Source organism: Maylandia zebra, linkage group LG12 (genome assembly GCF_041146795.1).
Source record: "Maylandia zebra isolate NMK-2024a linkage group LG12, Mzebra_GT3a, whole genome shotgun sequence".
Taxonomy (NCBI): domain Eukaryota; kingdom Metazoa; phylum Chordata; class Actinopteri; order Cichliformes; family Cichlidae; genus Maylandia; species Maylandia zebra.
The window spans coordinates 9,365,974-9,388,079 of NC_135178.1; the positions used below are offsets into that span (position 1 = coordinate 9,365,974).

Consider the following 22,106-nt stretch of genomic DNA (forward strand, 5'->3'; position numbering starts at 1 on the left):
AAATACCAGTTACTCCCTACAGGTTCAGGCAATTACACTACACATTTAACCTTCTGGTAAAATGTTGCCCCCTGGTGGTGAAAGTTCTAGATAAATTTCCAGAGAGTAACTAGAAAAAGTCATTTAATTAATATTTCACTCTTGTTCAAATTTAGTACCATTTGATGGATTTGTCAGAACCAAAATTAAAATTCATAATGCTACAAAACCTCACCACTGGTGCAGCTGATAAATAATTGCATTTTCCTGAAAATCACGTTAAAAGGTTCTACTCCCAAAGTCCTGCTCAGGATTCGCATTAATGGCAGAGTGTATCCCTGACCTGCTTGCGGATGATGTTAAAAGCTTTTTAGTGTTGGGAGGTGATTTCTGTTCCTTCGCAGGAGATCTTTAGCTTGCCGAGAGGATATGGATTTCAAATGCCCTGAGCATTGAGGGGTTGACCAAAAGAGATGACTCTTATCTCAGTGTGTGTCCCTCTGCTGAGAACATGACATTAAATTGCCATTCTCAAAGAGCAAGGGAAGCTACTTACAGCAGGCACGCAATTACTCTTGCGTCAGTGGTTAGATATTTACCACAGGGCTCAGGGAATAATGCTTCATACTAGATTTTCTTCCTTTCAACAGTCATCTTTGCAAATCTTTTGCAAATGAAAAGATAGCACTTACAGTGTTTCAGAGATGTCACATAGTCTTTGGAGATTTTGTCATGAGCGTTTACTCTGGATTTCTTTGGGGGTTTTCTTTGGCCAGACGGCAACTGTGCTGTGATTGGTTTTCCGGTTGATTTTATTGCCAATCTTGAAAATTTCCTTCACTTTTCACACTCGAGATCCACCAGTTAAACTTTTTCTAGTTGATAGACTGGGAATCTGTTCAAGGTTTACTGCTAAGACAGCTGGGATAGGCTCCAGGCCCCAACCACTTTAAATTAAAAATGACTGCAAACATATAAATAAAACCTTTTAATCCCATCGGAGTAAAATATCACTAAGCTGCTGTAGCTAAGCTGTTACCTTCCACAATGCTAGGTTAGCTCTCTCACTAGCAACCAGCATGTTGCTTCAAAATAGGCTAATCCATCTTAAAAGCAAGATTTTGTTTTTGAACAGTATTTTCCTCTTCCCACATGTTTTCACATTTAAACTGGTTGCTGTTTTTAGCATTCTAACTACATCCACAGAAACTATAAATTGTTATTGATATTCCATTTCTGTATAAAGTAAATGACTCAAACTGAAAAACTAATTCGGATTAAATTGCAAAAAAAAATTCCATTGTTTCCCTGCTATTGAAAACTAAGCTAATATTTGGGGAAAAAATTACATCACAGAACATTACACAACATCATTTCAACATTGAAGCTCCAGTTTTTCAGCAAACGTCATGTTCCTTCACCAGTACAAATCTGATTCAAATAAACCTTTTTAATATTTTTTTTACACAAAAAGATCTTCTTTTTCTACCTCAGTAGTTTCAAACAAGATAACAGCATCATCATCATGTGATTTTCCAACTGGCCATGCTATGTTGGTGCCAATAATACCAAATTAATAGTTGTTATTAAGCTATTAGCGGTTCCTGTCTTTTATGTGCTTTCAGTTTTGCTTAGTCCTGCTGAATGTCCATGCCTGTTACAGACTTTCTAATTTTAAAAGTTTAAAATCTAGTCTGGCAGACGTGGGGAATATCTTCTCCCACACACCCCTTTGTAAACACAGTAGGGCAACAACCTTGAATTCTTCAATGAGGCTTTCAAACACACCATAAAGTGTATACACCACACACACTCAAACGACATTAAATAAAATGTATGCTCATTGTTCTATATTCCAGCATGTCCTCAAGTATATGTCAAAGGTGATGGCCAGGGGGAATCTCTTTAACACTTGACTGCCATCATTAATGAACACTGCTCACTGCTGGTCCTTCAATTACCAAAAGAATGTCTTCAGACAATTTTCATCTGGACATAATTTCATGCTATAAGCTGTTGGGAGAACTGATCTGAATCATAGAGGCATCAACGGCTGACATGAGCTGTTCCCAAACAAGCTGCAGCTTCAGGCGAGTGATCCAGTACATGCCACATTGTTTCATAACGACTATTAATTCAAACTAACACTAATGTAGTTCTAAAAGCAAACACAACTGCAACAAAAGGTCCATTTTTCCTGGGATGGTGTGTGGGCACAAGCCATGGCAAATCAGTAAAGATGCAATGTGGCCCACAAGGTTGAGATGAATACACGCTGGTTTACATGGGAGGGTTGAGTAATCCACAGTGGGGCTGACCCTGAAGAACTCTGAGATTGCATCAAAAGCCAAAATGAGTTTAAAAAAAGAGAATTTTGAGCATGAAAAGAAGGGAGTAGGAGGATGCCTTAGGCACATCAGGAACTGAAGAGTTACACAGCTACTACTCACCAAGACAAAGCAGGGTAGAGTACAATATAATGTTCAGATTGGAAATGCTTTAACAGGTTAAAAGTCAGCTGTCAGGACCTCTCAAGTCAACTGAAAGCGAATGAAAAAGGCCCACAATTAGCCCATCAAAGTCATACTCATTAAAACATGGTGCAAACAGCCTTATAATTCAAAGAGTTATGAATAAGCCATTGACGAATAAGCTGTAAAAGGTTAGAGGGGGAAAACATTTCAGGTGTTTCACAACCAAGAAACTCAGAGGAGATAGCAACATCTGTCTGCTATCATCAAAACATGGCTACCTCATTTTCCTGTCTAGAAGTCTATCTTTAAAAATGCCAAAACCTATTACTGCACGCTGTAAACTAATGCCTTGGTGTCTCAGCGATGGTGACAGGCTTTAAATGTATTTTCATATTACCCCCAGTTTCACAGTGGCCACAACTGTCGAGAGGCTGCTCCTGATCATTTGTCAATCTAGGTTGATACTTGCGGTGAGTAATGTTGAGAAACGTGGCTCGTGTGGCCAGTGAGTGAACAGACTTGTCAAAAGCAGATAGACCATAAACTGTGGAGGAAGCCACCAAGGTGCCTTTGAATAAGAAAGCAAAGCTGGGAGCTCTCTGTAATGTAAAAAAAGTGGATTTGTAGCGTTCCAATAATCTGTACACCACTGTCTTATTTATTTGAATGTGTCTTGTGTTGTCAAAGTACCAAAAACAATGAGACCATAGTGAGAGCCCTGGAAACCTCAAAATGGAGATCCTTAAACTTTTACCACAGGTTTGTACAGTATAGAATGATTCAGTGAGAACGTAACTAATCTGGACTCATCAGACCAAAGCACAGATTTCCACTGGTCTAATGTCCATTCCTTGTGTTTCTTGGAACAAACACATCTCTTCTGTTTGTTGCTGTTCCTTAGTAGTGGTTTCTTAGCAGTTCATTGATTCGCGCAGTCTGCTCTGAATAGTTGATATAGTGATGTTACCGCTACTGAAAATATATGTGTTGCATTTATCTGAGCTGTAATCTGAGGTGCTGTTAACTTGCAATTTCTGTATGCGGTGACTCGGGTGAATTTGTCTTCAGCAGCAGAAGCGACTATTGGTCCTTCTTTCCTGAGGTGGTCCTTATATATGTGGGAGACTATTGTTGTGCCAGCCAGTCAAGTACCATGGTGTACACATGCTCAGTTCAGTGTTTATGAATGATCTTTAGTCTTTGAAGACAAAAAAGCTGTGGTCACATTATCTCATTGCAGGTTCGCGGTGTGATTTCTGCTGAAACTCTATGTTACAGCTACACTAACAACTAGGGATGGGTATCGTTTAGGTTTTATCCGATACCGGTGCCAAACCAGTACTTTTGAAATGGTGCCGGTGCTTAAATGGTGCTCAAACCGGTGCTTAAAGAATGGAGAACACAAAATTGGTCCAAAAACCTCTCATGTTCAGCTGTTTTTTTGTAAAAAGATAACAATGTTAGCCTTTTCTGCAGCTATAGGGCATATATGGTATCCTCTTGGCTGGAAGCAGTGCTTAAACAATGGAAAAAACACAAACTTTGTCCAAAAACCTCTCATGTTTAACTGTTTTCCCACTTTTTCTTTGGTCATTTTAGCCTTTTTGGCCAGGGTGAAGGGAGCATCTGCCATCAAACAAGAAGACAGCCGCATGTAACTACGACGGTGTTTGCTAGTTCACCTTACATGCATTAATGTAATAACGTGGTTAGCCTACTCAACGTAAATGACACACGAACAACATTAAGCTACTCACGCAGAGAAGAACGGCTGCTGCTGCCATCATCATTTCTGCTACACTGGCAGGGATAGGGGCCAGGACTCTCCTCTTCGGGTTTTTGGGGGATGTTGCTAACTCCGGGTCCGATAACAGGCACCACACCCGCAGTAGATGTGCTCAGTGTGAGGTCTCGCAGCAAGCTATCAAATACGGCGCATTTTTCGGCTTTTAAGAAAACACTATGCGTCGCCAGGTGTTTCATCGGATTTGAGGTGTTACCTCCTTTGCACAGTATCACCTTAAAGCACTTGTTGCAGGCTGCTGAGTTTGCATCTTTTGCTGTGAAGTACAGCCAGACTTTTGACCGCTTCGCCTTGGGCATTTTTAATCTGTAGCTCTGCTCTAAAAGAACGTACGTACCTGGACCTGCCTACTATCCTCGGAAACGTAAAATGATTGGCTAGAATCTAAAGTGTATCACAGCTCAGGGAAAAAAAACACCGAAATAAAGAACCGAAATGTGCGCTGCTTTTCAGTCTGGTTACTACCGTTTATGTCAGAACCGGTGCCATCATGGCACCAGATACCGGTACCCATCCCTTCTAACAACTATGAACCAGTTGCCTTGGATGGGAGTGCAATTGTATGTGTGTTATATATGTGAAAAGTGCCTTTGTCAGTCAGGAAAACCGTTCCTCAATAAATGTTCATTTAAGTTTATATGAGTTTTTCTTATACTTTTAATGTGTACACTCTGTGGGAAAGCGTACTCTAAACGAGCAACGAACCATATAATGTCAATGTCAATGACATTACCATATATGGTAATGTCATTAAAAAAATCTAATTTAAAAAAAGTCCACAAATATCGCACTTGGGCTGAAGTTTTTTTGAATTTCCAAGTATTTATTAACACATGGCCAGAATTTCAAATAAAGAGTTCTGACTGCAGACACTGTTTTTTTCTGGCTCTTAATGATGCCACTGAGAGCTTTGTATGTTTATCTTAGGCATGAAACCTTGTCTGTGAGTATGGAAGTCCTATCCTATGCTCAAACCTCCCATTTACAAAGGTAGCAATTAGAAGAAAGTTGGCTCTAAGGGAAAATGAATGTGTCAAAACAGCTTTTTCAGACTAAGGGTGAACTGGGACTATAGAAAGGATAATAAGGCTAAATAAGCAACATTTTGAACTACTACCCTATTCTAGTATACTACTCTAGAGTTCATATTTGGCTTAGGCACAACAATTTTTGGCAGTGTTTAGGATTCAGGAAGAAATCAAAAAATAAAGCAACAGGTATTGGTCGTGTCCAAATTCATGGGCTGCATCCTCCTGAGGACCCGGCCTTCGCAGTCTACGTGGGCTGGGTCCTCAGAAGGTCGAGTAGGCCGGAAGTAAACGGCTGGGGAAATTGGACAGTGTAGCCTTCTGATTAGCGTCACCACTATCTCGGTGGAGTTTAATAAACTCGGCCGTCTGCTCCTTGCTATCTAAAATATAACAGGACACTGGCGTAAATTCTCGACCGTCTCATACTTCTATTTAATCAGTTTTCTGTTTGATGTTTATTCAACTGTGTAAAAACCAAGGAGGAACCCACCAGGGGCTGAGATTAAAGTTATTAGATTAGATTAGATAAAGTTTTATTTTATCTAATCTAATCTAATAACTTTAATCTCAGACAAACCGATTGACTCACGAACAAATAAAACACTGAAAAAATCCCAACAATAACATTTTATTTTATTTTTGTCCAAATCAAAATCTTTTATCCTATTTTTTTTACTTCAGTTTAAATGTGTCAGTTTTCTAGTCAATGAAATTTTGACATGAAATTTACATTATTACCAGCTATATAAGTAACATCACATCACAGCCTTTAAAAAAAAAAACAAAGCAAAGAAAACAAAATTAATACAAAAAGTGCTGAAAAGGAAAAAAAGAGGTCAATGTCTAAAAACAACAAGGCAGTGATCCTCAGACACCTCAAAACAAACAATGCTCTACCTACAAAGGCACAAACAAAAGGCTTTGCTATATCCTACACATTACCTCAATCCCAACATCACCGTGGACAGTCTGTGGATAGTACTTGAAGGAGCAGTGCATGCAACACAGCACAAGAATCTCACTGAGCTACAAAATCTTTTGCACAAAGAAAACCACCTAAAAAAGATCCGAGAGAATAGCAGCAGGTAAAAAAAAAAGGCCTTTCTGAGCAATGGCTAGCTGTGACCAGCTCAGTAAAGCAGATTATGGCCAAACCTTTGTTTGAGGCCTTTTTCCTCTTTTTGTTCTTTTTTGACATGTTAAAATAAAAACAAAATTGTGTGTAGTATATCAAAAAAATATGCCATGTAAGGATTGTCTGATTATTTACTCAAATATGTAATCACAGTGGTTCAGAGGCATCATATCTCCTGCCTCACACCTTAAAATGTTACCTGATCTTGTTATCTGAGCTCATTTCTTTTCCCAGTACATACTATACATTGAGGCTGTGTGATGCTTTGTTTTTCACGTTTTTAAAAGGAATTTTGGTGCCCAATTCATTTTCTATTTATTGAGTGTAGCAATCTACAAAATGGAAACAAAAGAGAGGCAAAGTTTCAGTAAATACCAGAGAGAAAAAAAAGATCACGGTGGAATATGTGAAAAGACAATTCTTTTTAAATTTGCAGACATAAATTTGTGCACTGGCCAGAATTGTTTAAATATTTATAGTTAAGTTGCTCAGAAAAATACTAAGCCACTTTCTGTAACCCCTAAATATTTTTGGCACTCATCAATTTGGGCATTTAGTGTTTATTCAACTGGCCTAGTTTAAATACATTTGCCAGTTTATGGTAAGATTCTATAGATTCTATATAAAGGAAAGATAATGTTACAGTATTAAAAGGCTGGCTGCAGCCAGCTGCTCTATTTGTCTTTGCTGGCTGTTTATTATTTGGAATATGAGTGCATTTATGGCTGAATCTATGATGCCTTTTATACAGTAGCTGTGGTGTGGCTATTTTTATTATTACCATCCTACAGTATTTAAAAAGCTTTCATGGATAACAGACAATATATTATTAGTATTAATGATACTTCCTGCTGTTCAAGAATGCAGTAATCAATACAAAACTCCAAACACTGGCACAAATAATATCAATTCCCTGCACAAAGACTACCTCTGTATATAATGACTTACTTTCATAATAAGGTAATTTGTCACAACAGTGGGAAACCTAGGCTATGTTATTTTTCTAAATTAGCAGCAATGTTTAAAAGATAAGGAAAATGGTAATAGACACTAAACTTAAGACAATTTTCAAAATACCTCCAAATTATAATCATGATCTGCATACATCCATCAGCCATAACATTACAGCCAGTGAATAACACAGAACCCCTCATTTAAATGTAATGTTCTGGATACCTTAGGTTCTAGCTTTCATACAGATATTATTTTGACATGTAAACATAAAAGTAAATACATTAATTTGCATGGTATTGATTTAAATAAATATTAAATCCCCTACAACCCAGCCAAAATTCTGGCTGTCCAAACTGCACACAAATTACACTGAATGAATCAACCAATTAATCAACCAATCAGTGAATTACAGATACTCCTGTTTTAAATTTGTTATGCATATAAATCACATGTGTCTGTACAATCGGTTTCTTCCATTCCAACCTCTCCACTGCCATGGGCAAAACCAAAGACCTGTCAAATGATAACTGGGATAAAACTGGAGATCTGTGGAAGGCTGCATTTTGGTACAAGACCATCATATAGCCCTTAACATCCTTTGTTTGGAGCTCCATTCAACATCTTGCCTCATGCGATGAGGATGATCATGAGAAAGGTGGTGGATCAGTTCAAACTACACAGGAGGAACCCCAAAAAGTTGATTCTGTTCACCTGAACGTATGATTTTCAGTGAGAGAAACGTGTCATCACTCATTGAAGTAACTTCTTCAGCCTTCTTCAAGCTGAACAAAACGCTATGTCCAGATGAACAGAATGCATGTACACAGGAGGAGCTTCTCAATGATCTGAAGGAAGCACACTACGGCCGCATAATGGATTGATATCTTGCAACGTCCGCAAAGTCCTCCTGCTGAAGAAGGCACATGTATAAAGCTGTCTTAAGTTTGTCAGCCAACATTTAAATGCTTTCAGATAAGCCATAAGAGTAAGTCCTGTGGTTAGCTGAAACCAAAACCAAAATCATATCAATCTGCTGACTTTGGAAGAACAGAAATGTTGAGTATGACCGAAAGAACATCATCACCAGTCAAGCATGGCGATAGAAACATTATGCTTTGAGGCTATTTAGCTATTGTAAGGGTACAGGACGACTTCACCGTATTGAAGGGCCAATGAATGGGGTCATGTATCGTAAAACCTTGCATGAAAATCTCCTTCCCTTAATCATTTTGTCTTCAAGCATGACAATAACCCAAAAGATACCACCAAGTCAACAGAGGAGTCAACAGAGGAGCAGCTAAGAACCACATTAGGGTTGTAGAGCTGCCTCGCCTGTCTCCAGACCTCAGTCCTTGGAGTTTCTGTAAGGAGGAGTGGGCCAAAATCCCTGCTGAGATATATGCACACCTGGTGACCAACTACAAATAACGTGTTACTGCTGTGTTTGCCAACAAGGGTTTCTTCACCAAGTACAAAGACATGTTTTGCTTGGGGTTCAAAAAGTTATTTCACTCAATCCAAATCAATTTGTAACTTTTATGTAATGCATTTTTTCTGGATTTTTGGTTGACATTCTTTCCTGCTCCAATAAGAGGAAACTTCCATTAAATTAGAGGCCGCTCATTTCTTTGTAAGTGAGGAAACCTACAAATACAGGAGGGTGTCAAATACTATTTTCCCACACTGTATTCAACAAAAATAAGAGATGAAAAAATAACTCTGTTTAGGATCTTGGCAAACCTCTGGTTGTTGTTTTGGATTATCAATGGGCTCTTCTAGAGCATTTTTCATATTAAGTGGAAATAAATCTCTAGTATAAACCAGATGATGAAGCACTGTTTAAATACATGAAAGTTAAAAAAAAGAGAGAGAAAAAGGAAAAACTTCTTTTTCCTGCAGCAACAGTGTGTGACAACCACTGTTCACAAACAGCATGAACCAATGACTAACATGTGGCCAACAGCGAGACCAAGAGGTCCTTCAGGCAAGACAGGCACAGTGAGCTGGGACTAGTGCTTGGCAGTCCATTCATCACAACTTGTCCTTCAGCAATGTTCTGTCCCTACAGGCCTGCTGCTGCACCGCGGATCAACAGAGGACATGTTTGAACAGCTGACCCAAGGCCATGAAAGTAGACACAGCCACAGCAGAGAATCTTAAGGCCATACATCGGTTCTCCATGAAATATAACTGTGATCTATGTATTTGAGAGCCCAGTTCACAGTCCTGGATTACAATGTGGTTTACTTCTCAGTTAAAGAAAATCCTTTCCTTATCGTTTCGCTTTCTTTGTCCTTCTGTATCTCAATGCTGGGCCTAATTTAACAAGTCTTTAAAAACATGGTACTGCTCCAATTTGCATTTACTTGAAGTAGGAAAAAACTGAAAAGGCTCAATGGTATGCAGAATTGGAGATACTGAGCAAAGATAATGAGCCATTGTTAGCAACTCTGTGAGGCTGCAATAATGACAAGTTGAGAAATAATAGAAAGGAAAGGTAACCATAGTAACGATTTCCTTGTTTATGACTTCATGTCATCGTGTCATGAGTTCTTATTTGGACATATGAGAGCTTTCAGAGAAGTCTCCAAGTCATAATTATGAATAGGATGTGTATACGAATACTACCTAGATGTTGTAACCTTGTAGCTGTGATGTAGCTATTTAAATGCTTAAAATGAAAAAGATTATATGCTGACGTTTAGCAGAGACAATGTTCACTTTCTTTGTTTAGCATATAAATATGCTAACACTAGCTTAAGGTACTAATGTAATAAGCTGCAATAGTAAATTACATTATTAGAAGGTATTTTATCATAGTAATCTATAAGTAATATATATGAACAAACTGAAGTATTGGATGAACAGAAAATTCTGATGATGCTAGATTAGAACTTGATAGGGTAAAATACAGCTGTTACAGCTGATTGCCAGTTATATTGCTGCCAGACAAAGGCAAACATTCTGAACATGCATCTCTGTGCTATCATGTTGTTTCAGCTTTTAAGTTTACTGCGGATATTTTGTACAATCACTCCAGCAACCTAACCTTCACTAACAAGGAACTTACAGGTCAATGATTAGCTGGTCAATTAATAGCATTTAGCTGTGTTTTAATTCAAGCCATCCCTAATTGTATTTAAATCTAACCAATCAGGGACATAAATGAAAAAGTCAAGTAATATAAAAGTGTAAAAATTGTAGATATTCAAAGGCACCATTCATAGTCCCGTCTTGTAGCTGGGATATAAACTAGCGGCATTCACCTTCCTGCCATTCTTATTGTGGAATTATGTCAATTGTTATTCTTCCTAGTCTTGCAAGGTGCTATTCTAGACCTTTAATATAGGAAAAATATGTAATTATAGCATTTCTCAGTGTTTTAAAACTGAATGTGTTGCAGTGTTACATATTGTCTTAGCTCATATAAAATTAATAACAGCAACCTGTAGTAGGAACAATGTGATAGCAGCAACAAATCATCAGAACTATTTGAATATATCACCTAAGAACCATAAATATCTGTACAAAATGAGATGTGAGTATATCATTTGACATTTTGATGGTTCAGTGGAAACTCTAGGGCATCTTTAAAGCAATTTGGATTAGAGATCAAAGTTTGCCATCTTTATAAAATTGCACAGTAATCCATCTAGTTATTGAGACACTTCAGTCTGTAACAGTCTGACCTACATTGATAGAGCAAAATAAATAAATATCCACAGTGTACTGGATATAGAAACATTGCACTTCTTTACTGTGGTTCCACTGGGTGAATTGACTAGGACTTACATAGCAGTTTTTTACTTTAAGTCTCATTCTCCCAATCTCACACATTAATGAAGTGTTTTTATCTATACCTAACCACTTTTGATCTAGCATTCATACATAAAGGGCAACTCAGGGTTCAATACATTGCCCAACACTTCTACACATGGACAAGAAGAGGATTGATCACTGTTTTTCCAATTGGAAGACACGCCGCTCTACCACCTGAGCCACTGTCAGCACGAGGCGAAATGAGGGATTCACTTAGAAGCTCCAGTCATTCAAAAGGCGATTTACTGGAGCAAACCTGACATAGATTTCAGCCATGACGCATACATCAACGGGACATGTTTCTCGATAACAATACTGAATTCTCTCTGACTTGATAAGAGAAGAGGCATCACTTTTCATTGGTCTCTGATTAAGTAGAACCTCACGCCCAGATGCTATCAAAATATGGCCAGACATGCACTATAAATAAAATTTACATGGGACTGTGTGTGGGTTTCTTAATTGTGTCTTTGTGTGGAAGCAGGCGCATTCACACATGCACACATCTCCCAGTAGGCCTTATGGCTGCTTGGAGATTTGCTAAATAGGATGCTATCATAAAACACCCTTGTAAAAAGCTCATCTGGTGCACACCATCTGTAAACACAGATTTGGAGAAGTTCATGGAGCCTGCACAACCTGACACCTCTAAATTTGGAGTGTATTACTGCAGCTACATGGATGTAGTACCAGCAGTAGCTCTACAGCAAATGAATGTGAAAAAACACATACCAGCAATGATTTTTCATAAATACTCTCTTTTTGTGCTGGGGTTATCGCCACAAATAAGTGACAGTTGTTTTAACTGCAGATTCGGATAGTGATGGGTCCTAAGGTAAAGTAGACATATATTTTGAGATTGGTGGGTCAATAACTTCAATACTCACAAATTCCTTTTATTATATAGATAATAAAGCTTTATAAAAACAAAATGTGGGTGTCTACATCGCTTCCAGATGTTTTCAGTGTGGTGTCGCATGAAACAGCTGGCCTGTCTCATGACAGCGAAATACACACTACTGCTTAAGGGAAAAGATAATTTTATATTGTACGCACTTTTATACACATATACATTTTACAAACACAGAATTATCATTTTTATTTTAATTGTGCTTTTCAGTCGTTTTGTTGTTTTGGTTTGTTTTACATTTGGTTGGAATATTTCTTGCTTTTTTCTGAAAACTACAGATACTTTAAAGGTTACATTAAGTGGTGTGAAGCACAAGTACCAGAATTAACCTAATTTTAAAACAAAATATCACCAATCACTACATGTTTTACAAGCAGGCTTTGATCTTCGTTTGATTTATCAATTCAAATCCACTGCATTTTAATTTAACATATGCCACATTTATTTCATCCAGTATGCAGAAAGACTAAATACCCAGATGATGCCATTTAATATGTCTTAAAGCTATCAGCTCCATAGAGTAGTGGTTTACACATTCACCTAACAAGCAAAAGATCCCTGGTTTAAGACATGGAGGACACACAATAACCTTTCTTTAAACCAGGAAGACAATTGGCCAAATCAAATATATTGAGCTATCTGCTGTAGTGAGCCCTTGTGAATAACGGAGCAATTGATAGTAGCAGATATATAATGTTACGCTGGCAAGTTGTGACTTATTCCATCATCATCATCATCATCAACTTTATTTATAAAGCACTTTAAAACAACCACAGCTGACACAAAGTGCTGTACATTGGAACTGTAAAATAAAATTACATGAGATATAAATAAAAAACAAATAAAAGAAGAGTGAAATCATTAATTAAATAACTACTGCATTAAAAAAGAAACTAAGTCTCACTGAGGTTAAAAGCCAAGGAATAATAATCTCTGCATAGACTTTTATTCAAGCACCATTATCTGCGCTAACACAGAGCTACTCGGTAAGCTAAGAACTACTCAGTAAGCTAATTTTCCAACTTCAACTGGGATATACAATATGTATCCCAAAGTTGGGAAATTATGATAATAGGGATTGCAACTATAATGCAAAGGTCAAGACTTCATTTAACAATTTTAAATTAAAAACCCTAATGCATCAGTGGACAGAAAGCCCACATTTTTCCACAGGGCTTTAATAGTGAAGCATTTGAATGCATATGATATGACAGCCTGTGAGCTATGCTTTATTTGTTTGTGTCTACCATGCCCACATCCATTATTAGAAAACTGTTTTTTAATTGAATAGATGCTTTAATCACTCTGCTGTACAAGTTTGAGCAATTACAGTTTGCAGCAACAAGTATATGTTTATTAAAAAGACATGCAAAACTTTTCAGACCTTACAGAAACACAGTGAGATTCACTTAATGGCTGCAAATGTTAAAGCACAGCTTATTTTATCTCTTTATTACTTGTTATATGTATGATTTATCTATTATTAATATTTGATCTGTGGCTATTGTTCGGAATTCTGTACTCATATTGCTATTTAAATGTTAACCTACGTAATTTAACATGTTTAAATTGCGAGTAAATCATTACTGTTATCAGTATGAAAATACAAAAGAACTCGAAGAATATGATTTTTTTTTTTGTGCATTTATGACCAGTTTCCCCTGTCAGCCCAGAGTGCATCTTGCCTGCAAAGTAAAGGTCCTTTAATATGTCAAAATAAGCACTAAATTATTTTTTTAATTAAAATATTGCATTGAAATAGTGTAGGCTCCTTTTTATCAAGCTTTGCCACCACAAACAACCGTATGGTCATTCGATTATACTGACTGTTGCAATTAGTGGCATAATGTTTTCTATGTCCAACACTAAAGTATATCAACAGAATGACTTAAGCTGTGGCAGCCACTTTTATTTCATCCATTATGCAGAAAGACTAGATTCCCAGATGATGCCACCTAAATGGAACTATACTGTAAATGTATCAGGGCCTTGTATCAAGGAAAATAGCAAAAACCTATAGATGCATGAAAGATACAGTAGCTGGAAAAAAATATCTCAGTGTCATTCATAGGGATGAGTATCGTTTAGGTTTTATCCGATACCGGTGCCAAACCGGTACTTTTGAAACGGTGCCGGTGCATAAACGGTGCTTAAACCGGTGCTTAAAGAATGGAGAACACAAAATTGGTCCAAAAACCTCTCATGTTCAGCTGTTTTTTTGTAAAAAGATAACAATGTTAGCCTTTTCTGCAGCTATGGGGCATATATGGTATCACTCTTGGCTGGAAGCAGTGCTTAAACAATGGAAAAAACACAAACTTTGTCCAAAAACCTCTCATGTTTAACTGTTTTCCACTTTTTCTTTGGTCATTTTAGCCTTTTTGGCCAGGGTGAAGGGAGCATCTGCCATCAAACAAGAAGACAGCCGCATGTAACTACGACGGTGTTTGCTAGTTCACCTTACATGCATTAATGTAATAACGTGGTTAGCCTACTCAACGTAAATGACACACGAACAACATTAAGCTACTCACGCAGAGAAGAACGGCTGCTGCTGCCATCATCATTTCTGCTACACTGGCAGGGATAGGGGCCAGGACTCTCCTCTTCGGGTTTTTGGGGGATGTTGCTAACTCCGGGTCCGATAACAGGCACCACACCCGCAGTAGATGTGCTCAGTGTGAGGTCTCGCAGCAAGCTATCAAATACGGCGCATTTTTCGGCTTTTAAGAAAACACTATGCGTCGCCAGGTGTTTCATCGGATTTGAGGTGTTACCTCCTTTGCACAGTATCACCTTAAAGCACTTGTTGCAGGCTGCTGAGTTTGCATCTTTTGCTGTGAAGTACAGCCAGACTTTTGACCGCTTCGCCTTGGGCATTTTTAATCTGTAGCTCTGCTCTAAAAGAACGTACGTACCTGGACCCGCCTACTATCCTCGGAAACGTAAAATGATTGGCTAGAATCTAAAGTGTATCACAGCTCAGGAAAATAAAGCACCGAAATGTGCGCTGCTTTTCGGTCTGGTTACTACCGTTTATGTCAGAGCCGGTGCCATCATGGCATTCATGCACCAGGTCCATGGAAGAAGCCAATGAGCTGCAGGGCTGATTGCCAACTACATTAAGCCTCTTAGGCAGCATGCTGATGAATTCACTCATTGAAATGTGAAGGTAATAGTCTTGACATAGCAAAGACATAACTCACCGACTGTACCTGCAAAGTCCCCAAATGACAGTGATCCCGAGTAGGAGCTGGTCCAATATGAAAGAGGACTTTGCTTTTATTACCATGATCATTACTGTATATCATTTCTGAATGTACAGCCATTTGGTTTCATTTAAATGTAAATCTGGCAACTGAACACATTGTCACCCACAGCAACCTGACTATGATGATTCATTCTGGGATCGGCAGGGAAAATATAAGAGCCCCTTTTGCTTTCTCTGAGGGAAAATAACAGATTTGACCTTTGTCTGTTTTCATGAAACAGTGCAGAGGAAAATAAAAAAACCTTGAGATTTTTCCTTTTTTTTCTTGAAAACAAAAGTAACCACAGTTTTGTGCATCCTTTGTGCTCTGCTCTCTCTCTCTCTCTTTCCACTTTTTAAAAAAATGCCCAACCTGAAGAACAGGGAGGGAGATGTACAATCTGCAGCTCAAGGTCAAGGAAGTAAAACTCTTGGGAGAATAGACAAGTTTGTGTGTCAAATTAGGCTGCAGAGACGGATAACAGAGGGGCACAGCATCACACAACATGTGGTGATGGTTATTTCAGCAAGGCTTGACACAATTGTGCATCTGTGGAGCAGGGACAATGCTGTTTGCTGCTAATGTTTATCAAATGAGGTGACCACCAGGGGCCTGGGCATATGTGCATGCATGCAGAATGGAGAATCATTCCAGCAAGGCAAACATTAGCAGCTCTGTAGTCTAATCTCACAACATATTCTTGTAGTCATATAGAGTATTAGCTAAACTTAAAGCAGACCTAGCAGCTTTACTGACAAATGAACTGGGCGACTTCAGCAATCCTCAATCAAATATCAGATAATCCCATTGCTCATTACTTCTCTCAATACACAACACTCTATCTTGCTAAAATCACACATCACATAAATTAATCATCAAGTCCCAAATAAATGCCTGCATGTCGAGAGAAATCAACGAGAGCCTCATCAGAAGATAGGTAAGAAGGGATATTACATATCAGTGCACTCGCATACCCTTTTGCATGTCTAAGCAGAGCTTCATTATGAGATAAATACACACCAATAGCAGATTGCTGATCTACAAGAAATTCCCATTACAACCCTGGACAAAGCTTCTTGAAATAGCCCTTATTTCATCAGAACTGTGAGACAAAAGATGAAAAGCCTTTTCAAGATCCCCCATGGGCCACATCATCCTCACTCATGGCTGTGTTACACATGGAGGACCCCTCTTTCATGACCCCTTGCGTGAGTCTCGTTCTGAGCCAGTGGGGGCCTGCGAACATCAGCTATTGATCTTTAAGAGCTTAAATCTCGCTGAGTTCAAGCTAGGACCATCGAGACCCGCAGAGCAGCAGGACTGCTGCTGTTTGCTACTGTTTGATTCAAGGACTAAACTTGTGGGAAAGTGTGACACCTGTCATGACATGCATGGCCTTTAAAAATGATGTGATATGCAGAAAAGTTGTAACATGCAACAAGGTAGAGTCGAGCATTCAAATGCCCTGCCTCTGTTTTGACAGCCCATTAGTACCTGTAATGCTTTTTAAGCACAATCTGTATAAAAAAATAATAAAACATCTTTCACTTTTTAAAATGTGTTGTTTTCTTTTGTTTTTTCTATGATATTTAATTAAACTCAAGACCTCTGTTTTTTGGAAATCAGTATTTTCATCTTTTAGACATTCTATAGACAAAAATTGCTCCTCAAGAAAAAAATGGACATACGGAAGATAATCATTTGCTGAACTATTTTTGATATGGTCCCACACTTAATCGGGATGCTAGGCAGGCAGGTTGTGAAGTGAAGCTCAGATGAAACCAGATCATGTTCTCAGTGCCAGTCCACATCAGCTGACGCCTCGTGTTATAGTTGTATATACATTAAGCTGCTTTAGCCTGCCCACAGATACTGTTAATCTGCAAGCCAATTTGAAACCCACCTCCACCCCAGCTCCTCCTTTCTGATTAAATTAATGTCCTATCCATTCTCCCTGACGACTGCTCTATTCTGTTCCGTGTCTTTTTGCTGCTTTCCACACCTCTGTAAACACCCTGAAGGGCGCCACATAAAAATGACTACAAATAGAAACATTGAGCATCTTTTGAATGTGCTTGTGCTCCTGACTTAAGTTTGAATTCAGTCAAAATTAATTCTGTGTTCTTCGAGCAAAGTACAAACAGTCTGTCCAAGGAATGCTGGGCCGACACTTCTGCTTCTGTCAGCTTTTTGATGGCAACTTCCTTAATATATAGGAACTCAAGATGATAAGAAATCTGTGTGCCATTTACTGACCTGTTTAACTTTCATGTCTTCTGGCTGTTTGCAAATTGTATTCATTCTGCTAAACAAATTTTGAAGAAAAACCACAGAGAAATGTGTATTTATACAGAGAGAACCTGCACATAGTCTCATACTGTCAAGCTTTTTCATGTATTTTGTGCATCTATGTAGACTCTTACAAGAGTCTAAATCCTAAACTAAAGGCTGGAGTCACATATCAGTAAAAATTCAAGCATTCCATATTTTGCTTGAGTATGTTGATGTAGAACTTGTAGGATCCAGTCAATTTAGACCTTTCTAACTATTACATGCTATCACCAAACATTTTTTACTGCCTCCATTCTAACCCCTTCTGCTAACCACTATAATAATAACTTGCTGGAGTCACTCTTTAATTTGTCATAAATATATGCAACCAGAAGGTAGAGATTGCCAAACAATTCAACATTCTTTTTTTTAAAATCTGCAACTGAGAAAACAAAATTGGAAAAAGTTACAATCATTTTTCATTTGATACACACACAGACAAAAAGCAAATAAAAGTTTGTTGTGTATTTCTTTTGTGACATTACACACCCTAAGATAAAAGGAATCTTTTAAACTTTCATTTCCTTTTTGTTTCAATACTTCCCTAATGGAAAGTGTTTCAGTTTAAAAAACGAAATCATCTTTATGTTTTGTTTTTATAAATGCCTCTGTAATAATCCTTTTTTGTATTTCTGTGTTATGTGTGTAGAAAGGGATGCAGTTCCGCATGAACTGATTAGCTACATAATGCATTAGGCATGAATAAAAAGCTATACACAACAATACTGTTGTCTTTACTTTCATTTTTTTATTTTAATTAATATATCCAGCTATCAATTTACACCTTTATTTAATTTTATGGGAAAAATTGGTAACAAATAGAATTTGAATCAGTGACTTACTAGAACATTGGCAATCTGCTTGTAGTTGTGTGCTTTAATGGTTCCTTTTTTTCACCATTCGAGGTACTCACAGTGGTCCCTGGCTTAATTCCTATTCCTTTTCCTAGACAAACTTGCTCACGTGATTTTTACACAATAGATTTTAGGTTATATTAGAACATTTTGATGTGTTCACCCAAAATGTATGCCTCATCTTTAGGCATGGTAGAAACTGATTGATTAAAATTGAAGGGGCTACTTGAAGAGACAAGCCACAACTCAAGGTAGGAGAAGTTAAGTTGCTTATGTTGATAAGTTAGTTTGTAGTACATTGTAGATGCCATCCCACTACCAAAACAGACAAGTGATGCGCATTTTCTACAAATTATTATTGTTGTTGTTGTTGTTGTTGTTGTTGTTATTACTACATAACCTTTATTTAATTAGTATGACCTTTAAGGCGACTGTGGCTCAGGGGGTTGGGAATCGCATCTGTAACCGGAAGGTTGCCGGTTCGATCCCTGGGCTCTCTCTCTCCTGGTTGTTGTGTCCTTGGGCAAGACACTTTACCCTACTTGCCTACTGGTGTTGGCCAGAGGGGCCGATGGCGCGATATGGCAGCCTCGCTTCTGTCAGTCTGCCCCAGGGCAGCTGTGGCTACAACCGTAGCTTGCCTCCACCAGTGTGTGAATGTGAGAGTGAATGAATAGTGGTATTGTAAAGCGCTTTGGGTGCCTTGAAAAGCGCTATATAAATCCAATCCATTATTATTAAGGTTAATGATCAGTAATTACATCCATTAACAACAGTAAAAAGTGAATAAAACCTGTAAACCATTTTAGTTAATGCAAGTTAATTCCAACGTCTGTCTGTAGGCTAACAGAAACTACTGATGAAGATATCCATAAAAATGTCACCATTAATAATGATGAAATTATTTAAAGTAGTGGTAGGCAAAATGTTTTTTGGGACCACTGATCAAAATCCAATCTAACAACTTTTCAGCACACAGTAATTCATGATGTTTGCTGGTGTGAACATTTGTGGCCTGCCTGACAGCTCTACTGTTCTCTGGTCTTATTGTGCTTTTTTTCCCCTGCATCACTTTTCTGAATTTCTGCCCAGCTTCGAGGTCCTAATTATGACTGGTGGCTTGAAATTAGAGGGATGCGTCATAAGTAAAGAATGTTGGTTTCATAACATCATATTCACTCAATATTTAATGTTACCTTCAAGAATAAATGGAACCCCCAGTTTAACTCTATTTTTCTGTGTGACTGATCAGTAATGACAGCAGACCTACCTATTTCCGTTTGGTCGAAATGAAACTGCCATCATTACAAGATCCTGCTGCATACTTGCATTCCTTATCCTAATATCCTCATAATTACAAGTTAATGTACAACAGATTGATGACAGCTGTCTCCACATCTAATCGACAAGAGAGAACCGGCAATAGTTTGTTTACAAAAATGTAAACAATCATTATTTTAACACAGTGTTTGTGTTGCTGCCAGTCTAACTCCCTGCACGCTGGTCAATGACTTCCCGTCTTTTACTAAAATGGATCAGAGTTCGCTCTCTGATCCATTTTTTAATTTCCTTTTTTTGACTTGAGCATAAAATCAAGTGTGAAGGCGTTATTTGTTTTGTGGGTGTGTGTAGGATTCATAAATGAATAATGAAAAACAAATCACTTTTTGCATTTTTGAGATTTTAGATTCTCTGAAGAATATGAAGAAAAACAATGATGCATATTTTGCAAGATAATGTATATTTGAGTTATTCTGAATGAGTGGCATGTGCAGGGTGAGAATATTTTTTTACATTTGTGGAAGATGATGTATATCAGTTTCTTCATGGCAAACAGATTGCAGCAATAAGGTGGAAAAAAGCCAGAGTTTCTGGCTTCACAATGAAAAAAAGCAGACTTTGCACATTCATGATGCGTAAAGTCGTGTAACGTTAATCTGAACTCTGTTCAGCTCCACAGGCTGCTATGTAACCAGTTAAACCTGCAGGGAACCTTTAACACCAAATACCATCTCACTCTTAGGCACTCTGCTCTGTGCTACTGCTATTTAAGTGGCTAAAATATGGAGATGTGAGAGTCATAAGATCAACACAGACACAACCAGATGTCTGCAGGGCATATTCTGGTTGGGTTGTAGGCTTGTTCTGTAACATCTGATTCAAACGGGTGATGTGGTTCAGTGCAACAGCTTAAAATCTCTAAAACCAATACAGGCTACAGAAAACGGTACAGTGTGTATTAAATAAAGATGATTTAACATGGATTTTTTTTTGTGTGTGTGTTAAGGGACTAAATCTATCCTCTTGTATTTGTTCTTTTGGGTTCTCTGGAAAAAGAAAGAAAATAGAACATCAAGCAGGGGCAGATTTCCTACCCTCAACACGACCCCCACTTGTCACAGTCACCTCTCATTCAAAGGTATTTTTATCAAGTAAATGTAAAGCACTTTCACCGTGGGCTTCTAAAAAGAAACGAAAACCCTTGGTTGAAGTCGCTCTGGTAGCTGCTGATGAATATCTCTGCGTCCCGCACAAACCTCTACATACATTGCTCTGGCACTATATTCACTTCGTGATATCAGGAAGCGGATCATTTAAAAAGGAGGACTAGCTCTGGAACTCTCAGATAAAATGGCATGCCTGTTGCACAGGCGTGCCTTCATTAAAGCCAGCAGTGCTGATTACAGCGCAGTCACGGTGATGGATTCATTCACGACTAAAAACTTAGTGGAATGGGACGACTGGCATCGATTCAAGGGGAGACGTAAAAAAAGACCAAGAGTGTAGGAACTTGACGGCGCGAGCTGTGGCTTGATGAATCAATAGCAGAAGCTCCACTGCGCAGTGAAGAGAGAATGCTCAAATAGTGGAAATCTGAAGTCCGAGTGAGACTCAGGATCACCTGCTGAATACTGAATGTGAGCTGGGAAGTATTTGTAAACCTCAAACATGAACCAAAAATCGTGACAGGTGGTGCGTAACCACGGGGATGGCACCCAATAATTGTCTCTCTTCTTTTACCGACCGGCTGAAAGCGCTTACAGCGCAGTAAACACCCAAAGTAGGCACGCATGCACACGGACACACACAGCTCTTACCTTTGGAAATAACCGATGCTGTGCAATAAATAAGCAGCAGGAGCCCCCTCAGAACGAGGTAACGTCCTTTTGTCAGCGTGCCCATACCGACGCGTAGCTCTCCACGGATACGCTATAGAGCTGACGGTGCTCCGGGTCTCTGATGCCTGCTCTTGCCTCCTCCTCCGAGCTGGACGAGCCCCGGCAGCGCAAGTTCCTCGTGTAAACCAGGGAAGCGGACAGTTGGACGCTCTGTTGGGAGAAGGAGGAGCAGCGGCAGCAGGAGAAGTGAACGGCTGGCGGGCTGGACTATTTGTCAAAAGGGAAAAAGCATCTTCACTTCACTTTTGCTGTGCGTGTGTGCGCAGCAGGGGAGACGTGCGCTCCGAGTTTACCCCCCTTTCCAGGCATCATCATCCCGGAGCCTGCCCTGTGCTAACCAATGGCAGAGTGAGAAAGGCGGAGAGGAGGAGACGGAGTGGTAGGC

At 38.7% G+C, this 22,106-nt stretch overlaps 1 protein-coding gene across 3 annotated transcripts in view; it reads right to left on the reverse strand.

Annotated features, from left to right (window-relative positions):
* The window catches only part of unc5db (unc-5 netrin receptor Db), a 294,402-nt gene extending 272,344 nt beyond the window's left edge, over positions 1-22,058 (reverse strand). For all 3 annotated transcript variants that reach the window (XR_013101098.1, XM_004565812.4, XM_004565811.4), the window contains exon 1: positions 21,641-22,058. Coding sequence is in view for 2 of the 3 variants with exons in the window: in XM_004565812.4 (XP_004565869.1) it covers positions 21,641-21,725 (85 nt within the window). In the remaining variant the exon portion in view is untranslated. The remainder of the gene's footprint in view (positions 1-21,640) is intronic.
* Between the last annotated feature and the right edge of the window lie 48 nt (positions 22,059-22,106).